This window comes from Lynx canadensis, chromosome F2 (genome assembly GCF_007474595.2).
Source record: "Lynx canadensis isolate LIC74 chromosome F2, mLynCan4.pri.v2, whole genome shotgun sequence".
In the NCBI taxonomy this organism is placed as follows: Eukaryota; Metazoa; Chordata; class Mammalia; order Carnivora; family Felidae; genus Lynx; species Lynx canadensis.
In genome coordinates this window covers 33,975,955-33,991,465 of record NC_044320.2, presented here as the reverse complement: position 1 = coordinate 33,991,465, position 15,511 = coordinate 33,975,955, and the positions used below count along the sequence as shown (strand labels likewise).

Sequence of the window (15,511 nt, the reverse complement as noted above, 5' to 3'; positions counted from 1 at the left end):
ATTATATCGCTTAAATTTAGAATGTAGAATCAACCTTGCATTCCCAGGATAAACCTGGTACACCTGTGTGTGATGTATTGTTCTTAACATGGTTTGATAATGTTGTATTGAGGATTTTTCATCTTTCCATGAGGAATATTGGTCTATAATTTCTGTTATATTTTTATATGGTTTTGGTATCACAGTAATGCTGGCCTTAGGAAGTTAGAAGAAGTGTTCCCTTTTCTTTTTTTCAATGTTTATTTATTTTTTTGAGGGAGAGAGAGAGAGAGAGAGAGATGAGAGAGAGAGAGAGAGAGAGATGGAGCCTGAGCCGGGAGGGGCAGAGAAGAAAGAGACACAGATCTGAAACAGACTCCAGGCTCTGTGCTGTCAGCACAGATCTGATGTGGGGCTGGAACTCATGAGCCTGAGATCATGACCTGAGCCGAAGTCGGATGTTTAACCGACTGAGTCCACCAGGTGTCCCACAGGGTTCCCTTATTTTCTATTTTCTTATTTTTGATTATGTAGAATTGGTGTTATTTCTTCCTTAAATATCTGGTGGAATTCACCATTAAAAGCCAGTGAGAACTGCAGTTTTATTTTTAAAGGTTTTTAATACATATAGGACTTCTCAGGCTATCTGTTTCTTGTTGAGTGAGGTGTGCTGGTTTCAGTCTTTCAAGGAAATAGTTTATTTCTCATGTAAGTTGTAGAATTTTATGGGCATAGAATTGTTTGTAGTTTTCCTCTTGTAATCTTTTACATTAAAAAAAATTTTTTTAACCTTTATTTATTTTGAGACGAGAGAGACAGAGCATGAACGGGGGAGGGTCAGAGAGAGAGAGGGAGACACAGAATTTGAAACAGGCTCCAGGCTCTGAGCTGTCAGCACAGAGCCGACACGGGGCTTGAACTCACGAACCGCGAGATCATGACCTGAGCCGAAGTCGGATGCTTAACACCGACTGAGCCACCCAGGTGCCCCTGTAATCTTTTACATTTAATTTTGCTTAACAGTGGAGTCTGTAGTGATGTTCCCTCTATCATTCTTGCTCTAGTTAATTTTTATCTTCTCTTTCTCTTTTTTTTTTTCTCTTGATCATTCTGGCTAGAGGTTTATTAATTTTATTGATTTTTTTAAAGTTATTTTTATTTATTTTGAAAGAGAAATAGAGAGCAAGCAGGGAAGTGGCAGAGAGAGAGGGAAAGAGAGAATCCCAAGCAGGCTCCATGCTATCAGTGCAGAGCCTGATGCAGGGCTCCAACTCCACGAACTGTGATATCATGACCTGAGCGGAATCCAATAGTGGAATGCTTAACTGACTGAGACACCCAGGCGCCTGTATTGATTTTTTTTTTTTTTAAGCAGCAGCATTTAGTTTCATTGATTTCTTTTATAATTTAAAAAATTTCTTTTCTTATACTTTCTTGGTTTAATTATCTCTTCTTTTTTAGGAAATTGATTTGAGACTTTTCCCCTTTTAGTATAAGCACTTATTTTATGTGTTCTAGGTTTCTATGACCTTCAAGGAATATCATACTTCTGCCTAAATAACTTACTTTATTTTTTTTTTTCAATTTTTTTTCAACGTTTATTTATTTTTTTTGGGACAGAGAGAGACAGAGCATGAACGGGGGAGGGGCAGAGAGAGAGGGAGGACACAGAATCGGAAACAGGCTCCAGGCTCTGAGCCATCAGCCCAGAGCCCGACGCGGGGCTCGAACTCACGGACCGCGAGATCGTGACCTGGCTGAAGTCGGACGCTCAACCGACTGCACCACCCAGGCGCCCCTAAATAACTTACTTTAAATTGCTGTGGTTAATGTCTTCTGACAATAAATTCTTTCAACATTTCTTTGCCTGAAAAGTCTTTATTTTACCTTTATTTATTGAAGCATAATTTCACTGCATATGGGATCTTGGGTTGACAGATTTTTTTCTGTAGTACTTTATATAGATGTTACTACAAAGTGTTCTAACTTCTATGGTTTCTGAAAGATAATCTTTTGTAACTTTTATCACTGGCTCTCTACATATAATGTGTCATTTTCTCTCTGGCTGCTTTTATAGTTTTCTTTGGTTTTTAGCAGTTTGAGTATGTTGTGTCTAAGTGTGTGTGTATTTGGTGTTGTTCTACAAAGGGTTCTTTGAAGTTCATGTGTCTGTGATTTGGTGTCTTTCATTAATTTTGGAAAATTCTGGCCATTATCCCTTCAAATATTTCCTCTGTTCTGTTTTCTACTTTTCTCTGGGACTCCAATTTCATATGTTAGATCAATTTAGCTCTTAGATGCTATGTGTTTTTTTTTTTTTTTTCATTTTGACTTTTTTTTTGTTTGGATTTTTTTTTAATTTTTGTTTATTTATTTTGAGAGAGAGAGAGAGAGAGAGAGAGAGAGAGAGAGAATCCCAAGCAGGCTCCATGCTGTCAGTGCAGAGTCCAACGAAGGGCTCGAACTCACAAACCATGAGGTCATGACCTCCAGTCATGACCTGAAGTATCTGAGAGTCAGATACCTAGGCGACTGAGCCACCCAGGTGCCCCTGGATATTTTTTATTGACTTATTTCAAGTTTACTGGTCTTTTCCTTGGTTCTTTCAAGTCTACTTATGAGCCCATCAAAGAAATTATTCATCTATAATGCCATGTTTTCTATTTCCAGCATTTTCTTTCTTTTCTAAATGTTTTTCTTAATTTTTTGAGACAGAGAGAGAGAGAGCGAGAGCATGGGGGAGGGGCAGAGAGAGAGGGAGAGGGAGAATCCCAAGCAGGTTCTGCACTGTCAGCACGCAGCCTGGCACAGGGCTTGATCCCACGAACCATGAGATCATGACCTGAGCTGAAGTCAAGAATCAGACACTTAACTGACTGAGCCACCCAGCCACTCCTATTTCCAGTATTTTCATATGACTCTTACACGTTCCATCTTTCTGCTTCAGTACCCCATCTGGTCCTGCCTGTTGTCCACTTTTTTCTATGGATCTTTTACCTTAATAATTATAATCATTTTGAAGTCTGTCTGATAATTCCATCATTCTTGTTATCTCTGAATCTAATTATATTATTTTATCTCTTGACAATGGGTTGTTTATTCCTTACAATTTTTTCCTGAGTCTCATGGTTTTGAATTGTTTTTTTGCCTTAAAGTGGGCATGACTTTTCTGTCAGACTGTTAGTGTTGGGAGTTAAATCACATCAAGTCACAGGTTCAGATAGGTTTGGACTTTGTTGTTGCCATCATTATTTTTAGCGCATTGCAGTCTTCAAATTGGGGGAGTGGCGTGGAGGGGGCATCTCTCCTTATACTCTCGCCTTTTCCCCGGCAGTAGATCATTGATGCTTATTTCTTGATTTTAGGTTTGTGGCAGGGGCAAGCAAGGGTGTTCTGTTCTGTTTTCCTGTTCTTTGTTTTTGATGGGACCTCACCACCTGGGTCTTATGGATGAGGCTTGCTCAGAGTTCTTAGGTCCTTATTCCCATGGAAGTAAATCCACTGTATCTCTGATAGGTTTGGGACAGGAATTTCCATCCCTCCCCTAGTGATGAAAGGCCATTGATTTGAAAATAAGATGTTGGTTGAAGATGGTTTCCTGTCCCTCTTTCATGGGTAGAGTTTTTTTTCCTTTAAACTTTTCCTTAGCTGCAGGGGATCTCTACCTTTGCCCTGGGATTACAGAGTTTCCTTCTTCTCCCTGTGGCTCATAGCTTGGTTTTTTTTAGGAGAGATAGTCTAGGGAATTATGCCTGTACCCCAGCAGCCACTAGGTACCTCTTTTACACCTGAGCATGTATACCCCTAAAGATTCTTTGTTCTCATGGCCTGCTCGCAATCTTCCTCCTAAGTACCCAGGAGAGGCCTGCAGAAAAGTGCTTGCGAGTGAGCGTGAGCTTTCCTTGAGTCTGGGCCCTTAGCTATTCCAAACTGTCATGTGAGCCCACACTTAGACTTGTACAATTCGTTAAAATTTTAACTGATTTCCTCTTACCTGCCTGTATGGTGGCCCCTCTTTCTCCTTCTCCTCTCCTCTGCCGAAGGTGGAGCAGTGTGCTTCATTTTTCTTTGGAGGGGCTTGCTGCTGTTTGCAGTTCAGATTATTTGTTTGCCTTATGTCCTCAACTCTCTGAAGGGCTCAGGAAAAGTTATGATTTTGTAGATTATTTAGCCTTTTGTTACTCTTAGGATGGGAGTGACATTATTTACAACTTTGTAAGTTCTAAGCCAAGTTCATTGTAGTTTTTAAACATTTTTTTTTCTTTTCTGACAATAATGGAAGTGAAAAGTTTTATCCCTGTTTATTTTTAATGAGTAAATAATACCTTTTTCTAGGTATCTTTTTTCTTATTTTGTTTTTAAGGTAAAAATTGGCCTTTTATTTGCTAGACTCCTAATATTTCAGTGTTTTTATAGCCAACTAATGTCCAGAATGTTGAACAGATTTAAACAATTAGTGAGAGCACTCATCCAGTGTTTTCCCCTCTGTTTGGATTCTTGAGATCACTCTAATTGAGAGTTGTCTCAATGATTTGAAGTTCATAGGTTCTGCCTGTACTGTGTAAGTCAAATTAGCTCAGTCTATTTCTAAAGCTAAACTGTTGAAAAATGCGATTTTAAATATTTTAGGGTATATGATTGAAAATACATTGCAAATGGCAGATAGAAATTTTGCAGTTATAACTCAAAGAGAGATCTCTATTAGCATGTATCAGTTGGCTCGTAAATTAACATGTATATCAGAGAGCAGAACTACTTGCAACACTCTTGTGATTTGCCATGTAAGATGTTATTCTGTAATCAGAAAATAAACTTTTTATTCTTTATTCTCATTTTATGAGTTTCTTGGATATAAGATTGTATATCGATTGCAGGAATTACTATTTTTTGTGAGCCCATCAGGAAACCAAATGTTTCTTATTCGTTTTTTCTGCAGAAAACTTCATCAGCAGTTTGAAATGTACAAGGAGCAGGTGAAGAAGATGGGAGAAGAATCACAACAGCAGCAAGAACAGAAGGGTGACGCCCCAACCTGTGGTATCTGCCACAAAACTAAATTTGCTGATGGATGTGGCCATAACTGTTCGTATTGCCAAACAAGTTCTGTGCTCGTTGTGGAGGTCGAGTGTCATTACGTTCAAACAAGGTACAGAATGAAAACCACATGTAATTCTGTTATAGTTGAGCTTATAATATTGTTAAGCTAATTGTGAATACAATGAAACAGACAATTGAAATTAATATTCAGGTTAACCAATGAATTAAAAAAAACTTCTAGTGTCTTCATTTTAGATAAAAGAAATTTTTAATCTTTCCTTTCAGTTAAAAAGATACTTGTCTCATTGTTTATGGCCTTTAGCTAATGATTTTGTTTACAATCATAGGATCTTAGACTTTCAAAGATGATGAAAATAATTTATAGATCAGTTGATCTAACTCCTTTATTTTACAGGTGCAGAAAACTCAGATCTAGGGAGACCAAAGGTCATTCTTCGTGTCACACAATTGATTAATGTTAGAGCAGTGACACTGCTTTTTCCATTATTACACATAATTTTATAAACTTTGTAGATCTACTCTTCCTTTGACTCCTGTTTTCTCTCCTTTTGAAAGAGGCTCTTTTCAGCTTTGAGAGTCTGTGTTTTACAATTTTGTAGCTTTTGAAGCTACACTACCCTTTATTTTTGTTTTGACATTAATGAAATAAACATTAGGTTATGGAATTTAAATAGGAAATAATGAGATGTTTTAGACTCATCCTAGATTTTTTTAGTTTATCCATCCACTTTAGGGAATATCTAATGCTACCCAAAGAATGGTTTTTGAAATAAGCAAAAATAGTATTATAAAATGTTTTCCTTGGTAAGTTCTTTACAATTTACATTTGTATCCTTGCTAGTATTTTATCACTCAGTTCTTAGGTACTTTTAAAATAGGGAGCTAATGTTTGTACACACATTACTCACACATAGTTATGGGGATTTGTTCCCCTGAGTAATTTCATGTCTCCATTTTCTCATTGTTTCCTGTTTCTCATTATTTTGTTTTGCCCAGAATGAATCATTTTCTGTTTTTTTCCCCCCTAATGTTTCCTCCTGGTTTACCTGATTATTGTTCTTTACCTTGACTAGTTACATTGGCTACAAACTCCAGTACAGTTCTGAATTGAAGTAGTGACAGCACATATCCCTGTTTTGTTCTTGTTCTTAGGGAGGAAGCATTCAGTCCTTCATTATTAAGTATTATATTAGCTGCCAGCTTTTCATAGATGCCTATCTACTCCTAATTTGCTGAGAGGTGGTGTTTTTTTGTTTTTGGTTTTGGTTTATTTGTTTGTTTTCACATCAGGAATAGTTGGTGGAAATTGCCAAATGTTACTCCATCTATTGAGATTAATCATATTTCTCCTTTGCTTGTTAATGTGGGGAACTACATTGGTTGATTCTGAAATGCTAAACCAACTATATTCCTGGGACGAATCCCGTTTGCTTATGATGGGTTGTCCCTTTTATGTAATGATGGGTTTGATTTGATAAAGTTTTGTTTACAATTTTTGCTTCTATGTTCATGAGTGTTAGTGTCTGTAGTTTTCTTTTCTTGTAATATGTTTCTTTGATTTTGATATCACAGTAATGCTGTCCTGATAAAATGCGTTGGGAAGTATTTCCTCTTCTTGTTTTCGAAAAGTTTCTGTAGGATTGATACTCTTATCCTTTAATATTTTAGATTTTTACCAGTGAAGACATCTGGGCATGCTGTTTTATTATTTTTTTTGGGGGGAGGGTTAAGTACAGTGTCAATTTCTTTGGTAGATATAAGTTTATTCAAGTTATTTACTTATTTTTTTTTTGAATGAGCTTTGGTGTTTTTCAAAGAATTTCTCCAGATCCTTATAAATTGTCAAATTTATTGACATAAATCTGTTCACAGTATTCTATTATTATTCTTTAATATTTGTAGAATATGTAGTGATACTACCTCTTTAATTTCTGCTCCTGGTAATTTATATTTTCTCTCTTTTTTCCTGCTTAGTTTGGCTAGAAATTTATCAATTTTAATGATCGTCTCAAAGCACTAGTTTTTTGTTTCATTAGTTGTCTCTATTGGTGATTTCATCTTTGGTCTTTATTATTTCTGCTGACTTTGGGTTTAATTTTCTCTTTTTCTGGTTTCTTAGGTGGCAGCTGAGGTCTTTGCTTTGAGATGTCTCTTCTTCTCTAATATAGGCATTATGTGCTGTCAGTTTCCCCCAAGTACTACTTCGTTGACATCCCCAAAATTCTGATATGTTGTCTTTTCATTTTCATTCTGTTAAAAATACTTTCAAGTTTTCCCGTTCTTTTTAGAGCCATGAATAGTTCAGAAGTATGTTATTTATTTTCCAAATACTAGGGAGTTTCCAGAAATCTGTATGAGTTTCTTTATCCCTGGTAACATTCTTTGCTCTGAAGTATGGTAATTACTTTTAATTTAATTCTGTTGTGGTCCTAGACATACTTCGAGTGCCTTGAATTCTTTGAAATGTATTGACTATTTTATGGCCAGAATATGGTTTTTTTGGTAAATGTATGTACTTTTTTTTTTGATGGAGTGTTTTTAAATGTCCTTTAAGTCAAGTTGGTTAATAGAGTTGTTAAAGTTCAGTATATCCTTTTTGATCTTTTGCTTATTTATTTGATAAATTATTAAGGGAGGATATTGAAATATACAACTATACTTGGATTAATCTGTTTCCTTTTGTAGTTCCTTTTTTTATTATGAAATTTATTGTCAAATTGGTTTCCATTCCTTTTCTAGTTCTATGTATTTTTTTTTTGTTTTATGTATTTTATTAGGTTCTGTTTCAAATGCATAAACATTTAGGATTATTATGTCCTATTAACTAATTTTCCCCTTTGTAGTCATGAAATGACTTTCTTTATCCCTGGTAACATTCTTTGCTCTGAAGTCCACTTTGTCTAATTTTAATAGAGCTTTCTATTAGGTAGTATTCACATGGTTTATGTTTTTCTCTTCCTTTACTTTAGAATAATTTGTGTCTTCATATTTAAGTATTCTTCTTATAGGCATATAATTGGGCCTTGCTTTCTTAGCCAACATGACCATCTCTGCCTTTTAATTGGGGTGTTTAGATAATTTATATTTAATGTAATTTTTGGTATGGTTTGTTTGAATATATCATTTTGCTTTTTTTCTGCTTGTACCATCTGACTTTTGTTTGTTTTTGTTTTTGGTTTTCTTTGAATTAGTCAAGCACTTTTTAGGATTCAGGTTATGTCCTTCATTGGCTCGTTAATTTTGTTGACTCTGTTTTATAGCTTTGTTGGTTCTTTGTTTTGTCATTTTATTACTCAGTTCAGGATTTGAAGCATACATCTTTAAATTATCATTGTCAGTCTTAACTGATATTATATCATTTTGTGTATAGTATAGTACAAGAACCTTCCAATAGTGTATTACCATTTCTACTCTTTTGGACTTTATGTTATGGTGTCATACATTTTACTTATTTTATAAACCCCACAATACTATTATTCTTTTTATTTAAAAAGTTTATCTTTTAAGGAGTTTTAAATAATAAAAAAAATTGTATATTTCTGTTGTCATTATCATTTCTGGTACTATTCATTTCTTTTTATAGATCTGTATTTCTATATGCTATCATATGTTATCTGTCTGAAATATTTCCTTCAATATTTCTTGTAGTGTGTGTCTGCTGATGTTGCATACTTTCAACTTTTTATGCTGAGAATTTTGCTTTTTATTTTTATTTATTTATTTTTATTTATTGAGGGGAGAGAGAGCATGCAAACAGGGTAGGGGCAGAGGAAGAGGGAGGGAGAGAATCTCAAGCAGACTTCATGCTCAGCAAGGAGCCCACCATGGGGCTTGATCTCACCACCATGAGATCATGACCTGAGCTGAAATCAAGAGTCGGGGGCGCTTAACTGACTGAGCCACTCAGGCGCTCTTGCTTTTTTTTTTTTTTTTTTTTAAGATTTTTTTTAGGTATAGAAATCTGGGTTGACAGTTATTTTCTTTCAGTATTTTAAAGATGTTTCACTATTTCTAATTAGAAGTGTGATACTATTCTCATTTTTGTTTTTCTGTATGTAATATGTCCTTTTTGTCTGATTGTTTTTAAGATAATTCTTTTTATCGCTGCTTACGTGCAACTTAATTATAATGTTTGTGTATTTTTATTCATGTTTCTTGTGTTTGGAGCTTTTTTGAGCTTTTTGGATCTCTGAGTTTATAGTTTTCATAGGGTTTTGGAAAATTTTAGCCATTATTTCTTCAAATATTTTTTTGGACTTTTCTTTCTTTTCTTTCAGTAACTCTCATTACCTGTACATTAGGCTGCATGACATTGTTCCACAGCTCACTTAAGTTTTTTTCATCAACCCCTTTTTTAGCTTTATCTTTGCTTTTCATTTTATGTGTGTTTTATTGGTGTGCTTTTGAGTTTACACTTTTTTTTTTTTTTTGGCAATGTCATAGCTGCTGTTAATACCATTCAATATATTTTTTCATCTCGGACATTGTCTTTATGTCCAGTATTTCAGTTTTGAGCTTTTAAAAAATATCTTCTATTAAAAACAATCTTCTATGATCTATTTAAGTTTTGAACTTGTAGAATACATGCTCTGTAATAACTGTTTTGATGTTCTCTTCTGTTAATTTGAACATCTCTGTCAGTTTTTGGGTGGTTTTGATTGATCATTCTCATTATGCTATGCATTTTCCTGATGTTTTATATGCCTGTATCTCATGTTGGGTGCCAAGCACTGTAAATTTTACTTGTTGGGTTGGGATATTTTTGCATTTTCATAACTCTTCTTGAGCTTTGTTCACAGATGCAATTAAGTTACATGGAAACAAGTTAATACTTCTGCAGCTTGCTTTTATAAATATTAGGTTGATCTGGAAAAGTGCTTGGTTTAGTACTAATTATGTTCTACTGAGTCAAGGCTTTCCTGAGTACTTTAGCTAATTTTGTATATGCTTATTACATATGAATTAAGAGATTTTCCAATCTTGTTGGTGGACACATCCACTGTTCGCTCTAACTCTTCAGGTGATTTTTTCCCCCTTTCCTGGGTATTTCTCACATTCATGCTTACTCATCATTACTAAGCTGAATACTTGAAGGGATTGTCTCCAGTTATCTGGGGTTCTCTCTCTGTGCATCTTTTTCTTCTCTGGTAAGTTGGCCACTGAAATGCAGCCATGTTGGTCTCTTCAGATTGTCGGTGTATTCTCTTCTGCTGAGGATGTTTGCCAAACTGAACTTGAGCTCCTCTGTACTGCTCTGCTGTCTGGAAAGTCTCTCAAAGCACTAAAACTGGGGCAATTGTAGAGCTTATTTTGTTTGTTTCCCATATTTTAGCTATCTCTGGACTTCTTTGCCTGATGTCCAGTATCTTGAAAACCATTCGTTTATATATTTTTCTTGTGTTATATTTTGTTTGCCAGGCAGGTGGAGAAATCTAGTTCTTGTTACCCCATTTAGGCCACAAGTAGAAGTCTGTAATGACATCTGACTATAGTTTGCTTGAAATTATTATTCTGGTTTCTAACGTATGGTCACTTTATGCTGAACAAAGTTTTAGTCAATAAATTAAGTAAAATTAAGTAAAATAAATTAAGTGAAATATTGGAATGCCCCTTGGAAGTCTGTTTTATTGTAGAACTATGAAACTCTGTATGTTGTAGGGGTGCCTGCGTGGCTCAGTTGGTTTTAACAAGCAGCCAACTTTGGCCCAGGTCATGAGCTTGCAGTTCGTGGGTTCAAGCCCCGTTTTGGGCTCTGTGCTGACAACTCAGAGCCTGGAACCTGCTTTGGATTCTGTGTCTCCCTCTCTCTCTGCCCTCCCGCCCCTCGCTCACACTCTGTCTCTCTGTCTCTCTCTTTCTCTCTAAAAAATAAATAAACATTAAAAAAAAATTTTTTTTAGGGCGCCTGGGTGGCGCAGTCGGTTAAGCATCCGACTTCAGCCAGGTCACGATCTCGCGGTCCGTGAGTTCGAGCCCCGCGTCGGGCTCTGGGCTGATGGCTCAGAGCCTGGAGCCTGTTTCCGATTCTGTGTCTCCCTCTCTCTCTGCCCCTCCCCCGTTCATGCTCTGTCTCTCTCTGTCCCAAAAATAAATAAACGTTGAAAAAAAAATTAAAAAAAAAAATTTTTTTTTAAATCTCTGCATGTTGTGGATTAGCTTGGTGGATGGTTTATGGGAGAGGGAAGGAACCCAAGGCAGTATTCCCTACTTTTCTCATATTTTTTTCTTATATCTGAGGGATGTGTTAGGAGAATGAAACGTAAGTAAAAATAATCTAGATTTTAGCTCAAGAGGATAGCTTTGGGTTTCTTTTATTGGTTTTCTGCATTTTCATTCATAATCTACTTGAGGAAGCATTCCTTTGTATGATATGTATAAAGGTTGTCTATATTCTAAATGAAAAAAGTACTGAGTTCAGTTTTTCTCTTTTCACATTGGATCATCCTATGTATGCTCCGCTGCCTTATGTAATAGAAGGAGGCTTTTGCTCTCAATAGGTGCTAAATACACTTTTTGATTTATCATAGCCCCAAAGGATTAAGCTCAGCGAAATTTGCTCAGACTATTTTTATGGAGTAGAATAATGAGAATACAAATATTTCATAGCTTAAAATTTAATTATAAAGCTATTTTAAAATTATTTTAGTAATCTCCTATGAGAACAAGATAAAATAACCTTTTGTTTTAATTTTGAGGCTCTTTCATGTGGAGCCATCCTTAACAATTAATTAACTCTTTTGAGATACATTTATGATTCAGCGAGAATAAACTCAGTGCAGGACATATGGAAACACCAATACAATAAGATTTATGAAATATTGATTTCATTTATTTCCTTTTAAGATGATCCCCCTTAGTAAATTAAAGCTATATATTTAGTTCGGATTGAAAATAATGACTTTATAAGGAAGAAATTATTTTGTAATCATAGAATGGTGATTCTAATAAGACGGACAATAAAGGTTATATAATGAGGATTATTTTAAGCTTCAAAGCATAGCAACATTAATTTTTTTCTTTCTTTTGCCTTTTGGTGGGAAAAATAGATTACCATATGCTTAAAAGATAATCTAATTTTGAAAAAGTAAAGAATATGCATTTTTTAAATTGTATTAATTTACAAGTGTAATAGATGTGATTTTTTTCACTAGAAATTATATCAGTTTTGAAGCAGAATGAATTATAACTTTAGAATAGTTATAAAAGAAAGTAATCCTGAAGCAAGTCCCTTAAATATATTGATATACATGCGTTCAAGATATCACATGCTAAGAGTGAAATAATATAGACATTTCTACTGCATAACCAAGTCATTAAGTATCACTTACATGCACAAAAATTTTAATGATTAATTTTTAAATTGTTCACTGAGAGATAAATGGTGATTAGAGTATTTTTGCAATCCTTCAGGTAGTTTTTTATTTTTTAGAAATTTCAAGTCATGGGGTGCCTGGCTGGCTCAGTCAGAAGAACATGTGATTCTTGATCTTGGGGTCATGAATTCGAGCCCCACACTGGGTATAGAGATTACTTAAAATAAATTAAATTAAAAAAAATTAAGTCACTGTGATTACCTGCAAGTCTTTGACTAATGTACTAGTATAATATACAATCAGTTCCCGTACACCCAAGGCAAGTGTATGATATATGGGTTTTCTTTTAGACTTCATAGAATTGCTACCTACCAGTATATCAAGAAAAAATTGACATTCTCCAAGAAGAGAATGGCATAAGTTGAGATAATAAAAGAACCAAGTTTTGTTTCTGCCTGGGTGTTGTGTGACTGTGTGACATGTCTTCACTTCACGTCTTAGTGCTTCTGTTTTAAAATCTGTAAAATGAGGGGCGCCTGGGTGGCTCAGTCGGTTAAGCGTCTGACTTCGGCTCAGGTCATGATCTCGCGGTCGGTGAGTTCAAGCCCCGCATCGGGCTCTGTGCTGACAGCTTAGAGCCTGGAGCCTGTTTCAGATTCTGTGTCTTCCTTTCTCTCTGACCCTCCCCCATTCGTGCTCTGTCTCTCTCTGTCTCAAAAATAAATAAACATTAAAAAAATTAAAAAAATAAAAAAAAATCTGTAAAATGAAATCATCTGTGATTTCTAAGATCTTTTCTGGGTTTGACATTTTATGATTTTAAAATAATACTAGGTAACTCATGTAATGCTTGAAGTACTTAAAAGTACATTCATTTAGCCAAATATACTTACTACTTAAATAATTTTAAAAAGGGAATTGAGAAGCTTTCATTAGTTGTTTTATGTTGCTATATCTAATACACTTTGGTTTCTCTCCCCATCCCACATTTGTATGACATGGGAGTGTTGAGGGCACCACTTAAATTTTAGTAACTGTGTTCATAAGCATTTGAGAAATAGGTAAAACTTATTAGAATAATACAATTCGTAGGACCACCCTTATCCTGAACTTCAAGCCTCTGAGCTTGTTAACCTAGAATATGTGTGAATATTGTTAAAAAATGGTTGTAGAATTTAAAAAGAAGAATTATTTCGCCTCATCGATGTCAACCTCCCTTAATGGTACAGAATAAAATAGGGACTGCGAGAAAAAAATCTAACTTGCAGAATCTTAGGATATTTACACTTCCTCATACATATGAGCATCGTGGAAGGAGGCAAAACAATGTTGCAAATTGAACATAAACGAAAACATTTTCACCAAAGTTTACACGAACTCACTCCTCTTCATATGGCATCTTTATATAGTTTTCATCTGGCTCAGCCCCCATTTCTGTCACCTGTATAGCATGATTCAGTGTGGGTAATATTACCGAGAAGAGCAAGGAAGCTTACAAATACTATTGTAGTTATCTGTTGGGATTGTTTCTCTTCAGGAGCCTCTGGATGATTCCATAGGCATTTTATACTCTTGAGGTATGTGGCAGTGGGCTTGAAAGTGAGGTCGTGTACCCCTGCTGTGGAAGGAAGGAAGGCTTTCTGGAGAGTAGATGAATGTGAATTACTTAAAGGGCAAAAATTCCCATATGTATTCTTTCATTTTTTTTTTCCTTAAAATTGATCCACTCGAGAACATTTCTGTTTTTTGAAATTTTCTTTCCGACTCCCTTCTACAATTGATTGCCCTTATACTCTTCAAAGAAAAGCATGCTTCTTAACCCAATCTAATGTGGATAATGTATTGCCTCAGGATGTGAAAATTTCTGGGGTGCCAAACAAAGTGACAATTCTAGAACGTACTGTCCATGAGGGTAAAGCAGTGAGAGGTTTTGTAAGAAATATAGAAAGGGCGGCACCATGTTTCATTCAGGCAGCAGACTTCTGGCAAGACTCTGGTGCCTCATTTCTCTTTTATAATTTTGATGTGAGATGATTGTCATGGTGACCCATAGTGGCACATTTATTTGAATTTAAAAATAGAGTCAGACTCTGAGAGAAAGTCAGATTCGTCTGATAGTTTCTCAACATGGCCTCGTTTTGCCAAATAGGTTATATGGCAGACATTTCCCCTATATTGAATGAGGTAAATCCGCAGCCCCAAGATTTGTTAAAAATATTATTGAAGTGTACCTACAATACACGGCATGTCTGGAAATGTATCCTTTCCAGCTATTTAAACTTCACATTTAAATGTTATCTTAAAAATGTGTGAGGAGTACATGGTTTCAGAAATTTATTTTAGAAAAAAGAAAAAAAGTATGCAGACTACTGATATAGCAGGTGCAGTGTATGCTTGGTTAATGGCATATGTGCGTTTGAAAGGTTTGCTATTTATTTGCTGTCTACTTGCTCCTGACCACTTGGTGGGAAGAATTCTGCTCAGTACCTAATATCCTCATCAATAGATGAAGTTAGCTCCTTATCCGTAGGTAAGATGAGCACTAGGTTAAATAGATTTTACTTAGCTTGTTTGGGGAAGAATAATAATAGCATTTGCCATGAATTCTAATCATAATAGTAGACTTTATGTTAGTTTACTAGATAAGGGAATTTAGGATGTCACCGAAACTGCCACATAGTTAAATAGATACTAGGTAGGGGAGCGCAAAGGACATGTAATGCAGACAATATGTGAGAGGAGGGTTAGACATAGTTATGAATTTCTCTACCCTTTTTAAGTGAAATACTCAATAAATCTCACCCAATTCTTTTTCAAACATTCCCCCCAAAATGTTTGACTTCAAACATAGGCACAGAAATAAACGAACTCGTGTCTGAAACAAAAGTGTTGTTTTTTTAAGTTAAAAATAATTCTGATCCATAAAAAGAAAGGCCATAAGGGGACACAAAGAAACTTTTGGAGGTGACAGATATGTCTGTTACCTGGATTGTGGTGATGGTTTCATGGATGTATGCATATGTTTAAAGTCATCAAATTGTATACATTAATATATGTAGTTTTCTAGGTATCTAAATAAATAAATTGATGGCCCATTTGAAAAAAAAAAGGACATAAGATTCTTCTTTTGAAGTCTTGTCTTTTTAACTTCCTTTCAATAA

At 35.2% G+C, this 15,511-nt stretch overlaps 1 protein-coding gene across 1 annotated transcript in view; it reads left to right on the top strand.

Moving 5' to 3' along the window:
• The window catches only part of RIMS2 (regulating synaptic membrane exocytosis 2), a 615,364-nt gene that overhangs the window by 117,395 nt on the left and 482,458 nt on the right, over positions 1–15,511 (top strand). The window contains 2 exon segments of the mRNA XM_032591921.1: positions 4,916–5,073; positions 5,076–5,125. Coding sequence (XP_032447812.1) covers positions 4,916–5,073; positions 5,076–5,125 — 208 coding nt within the window.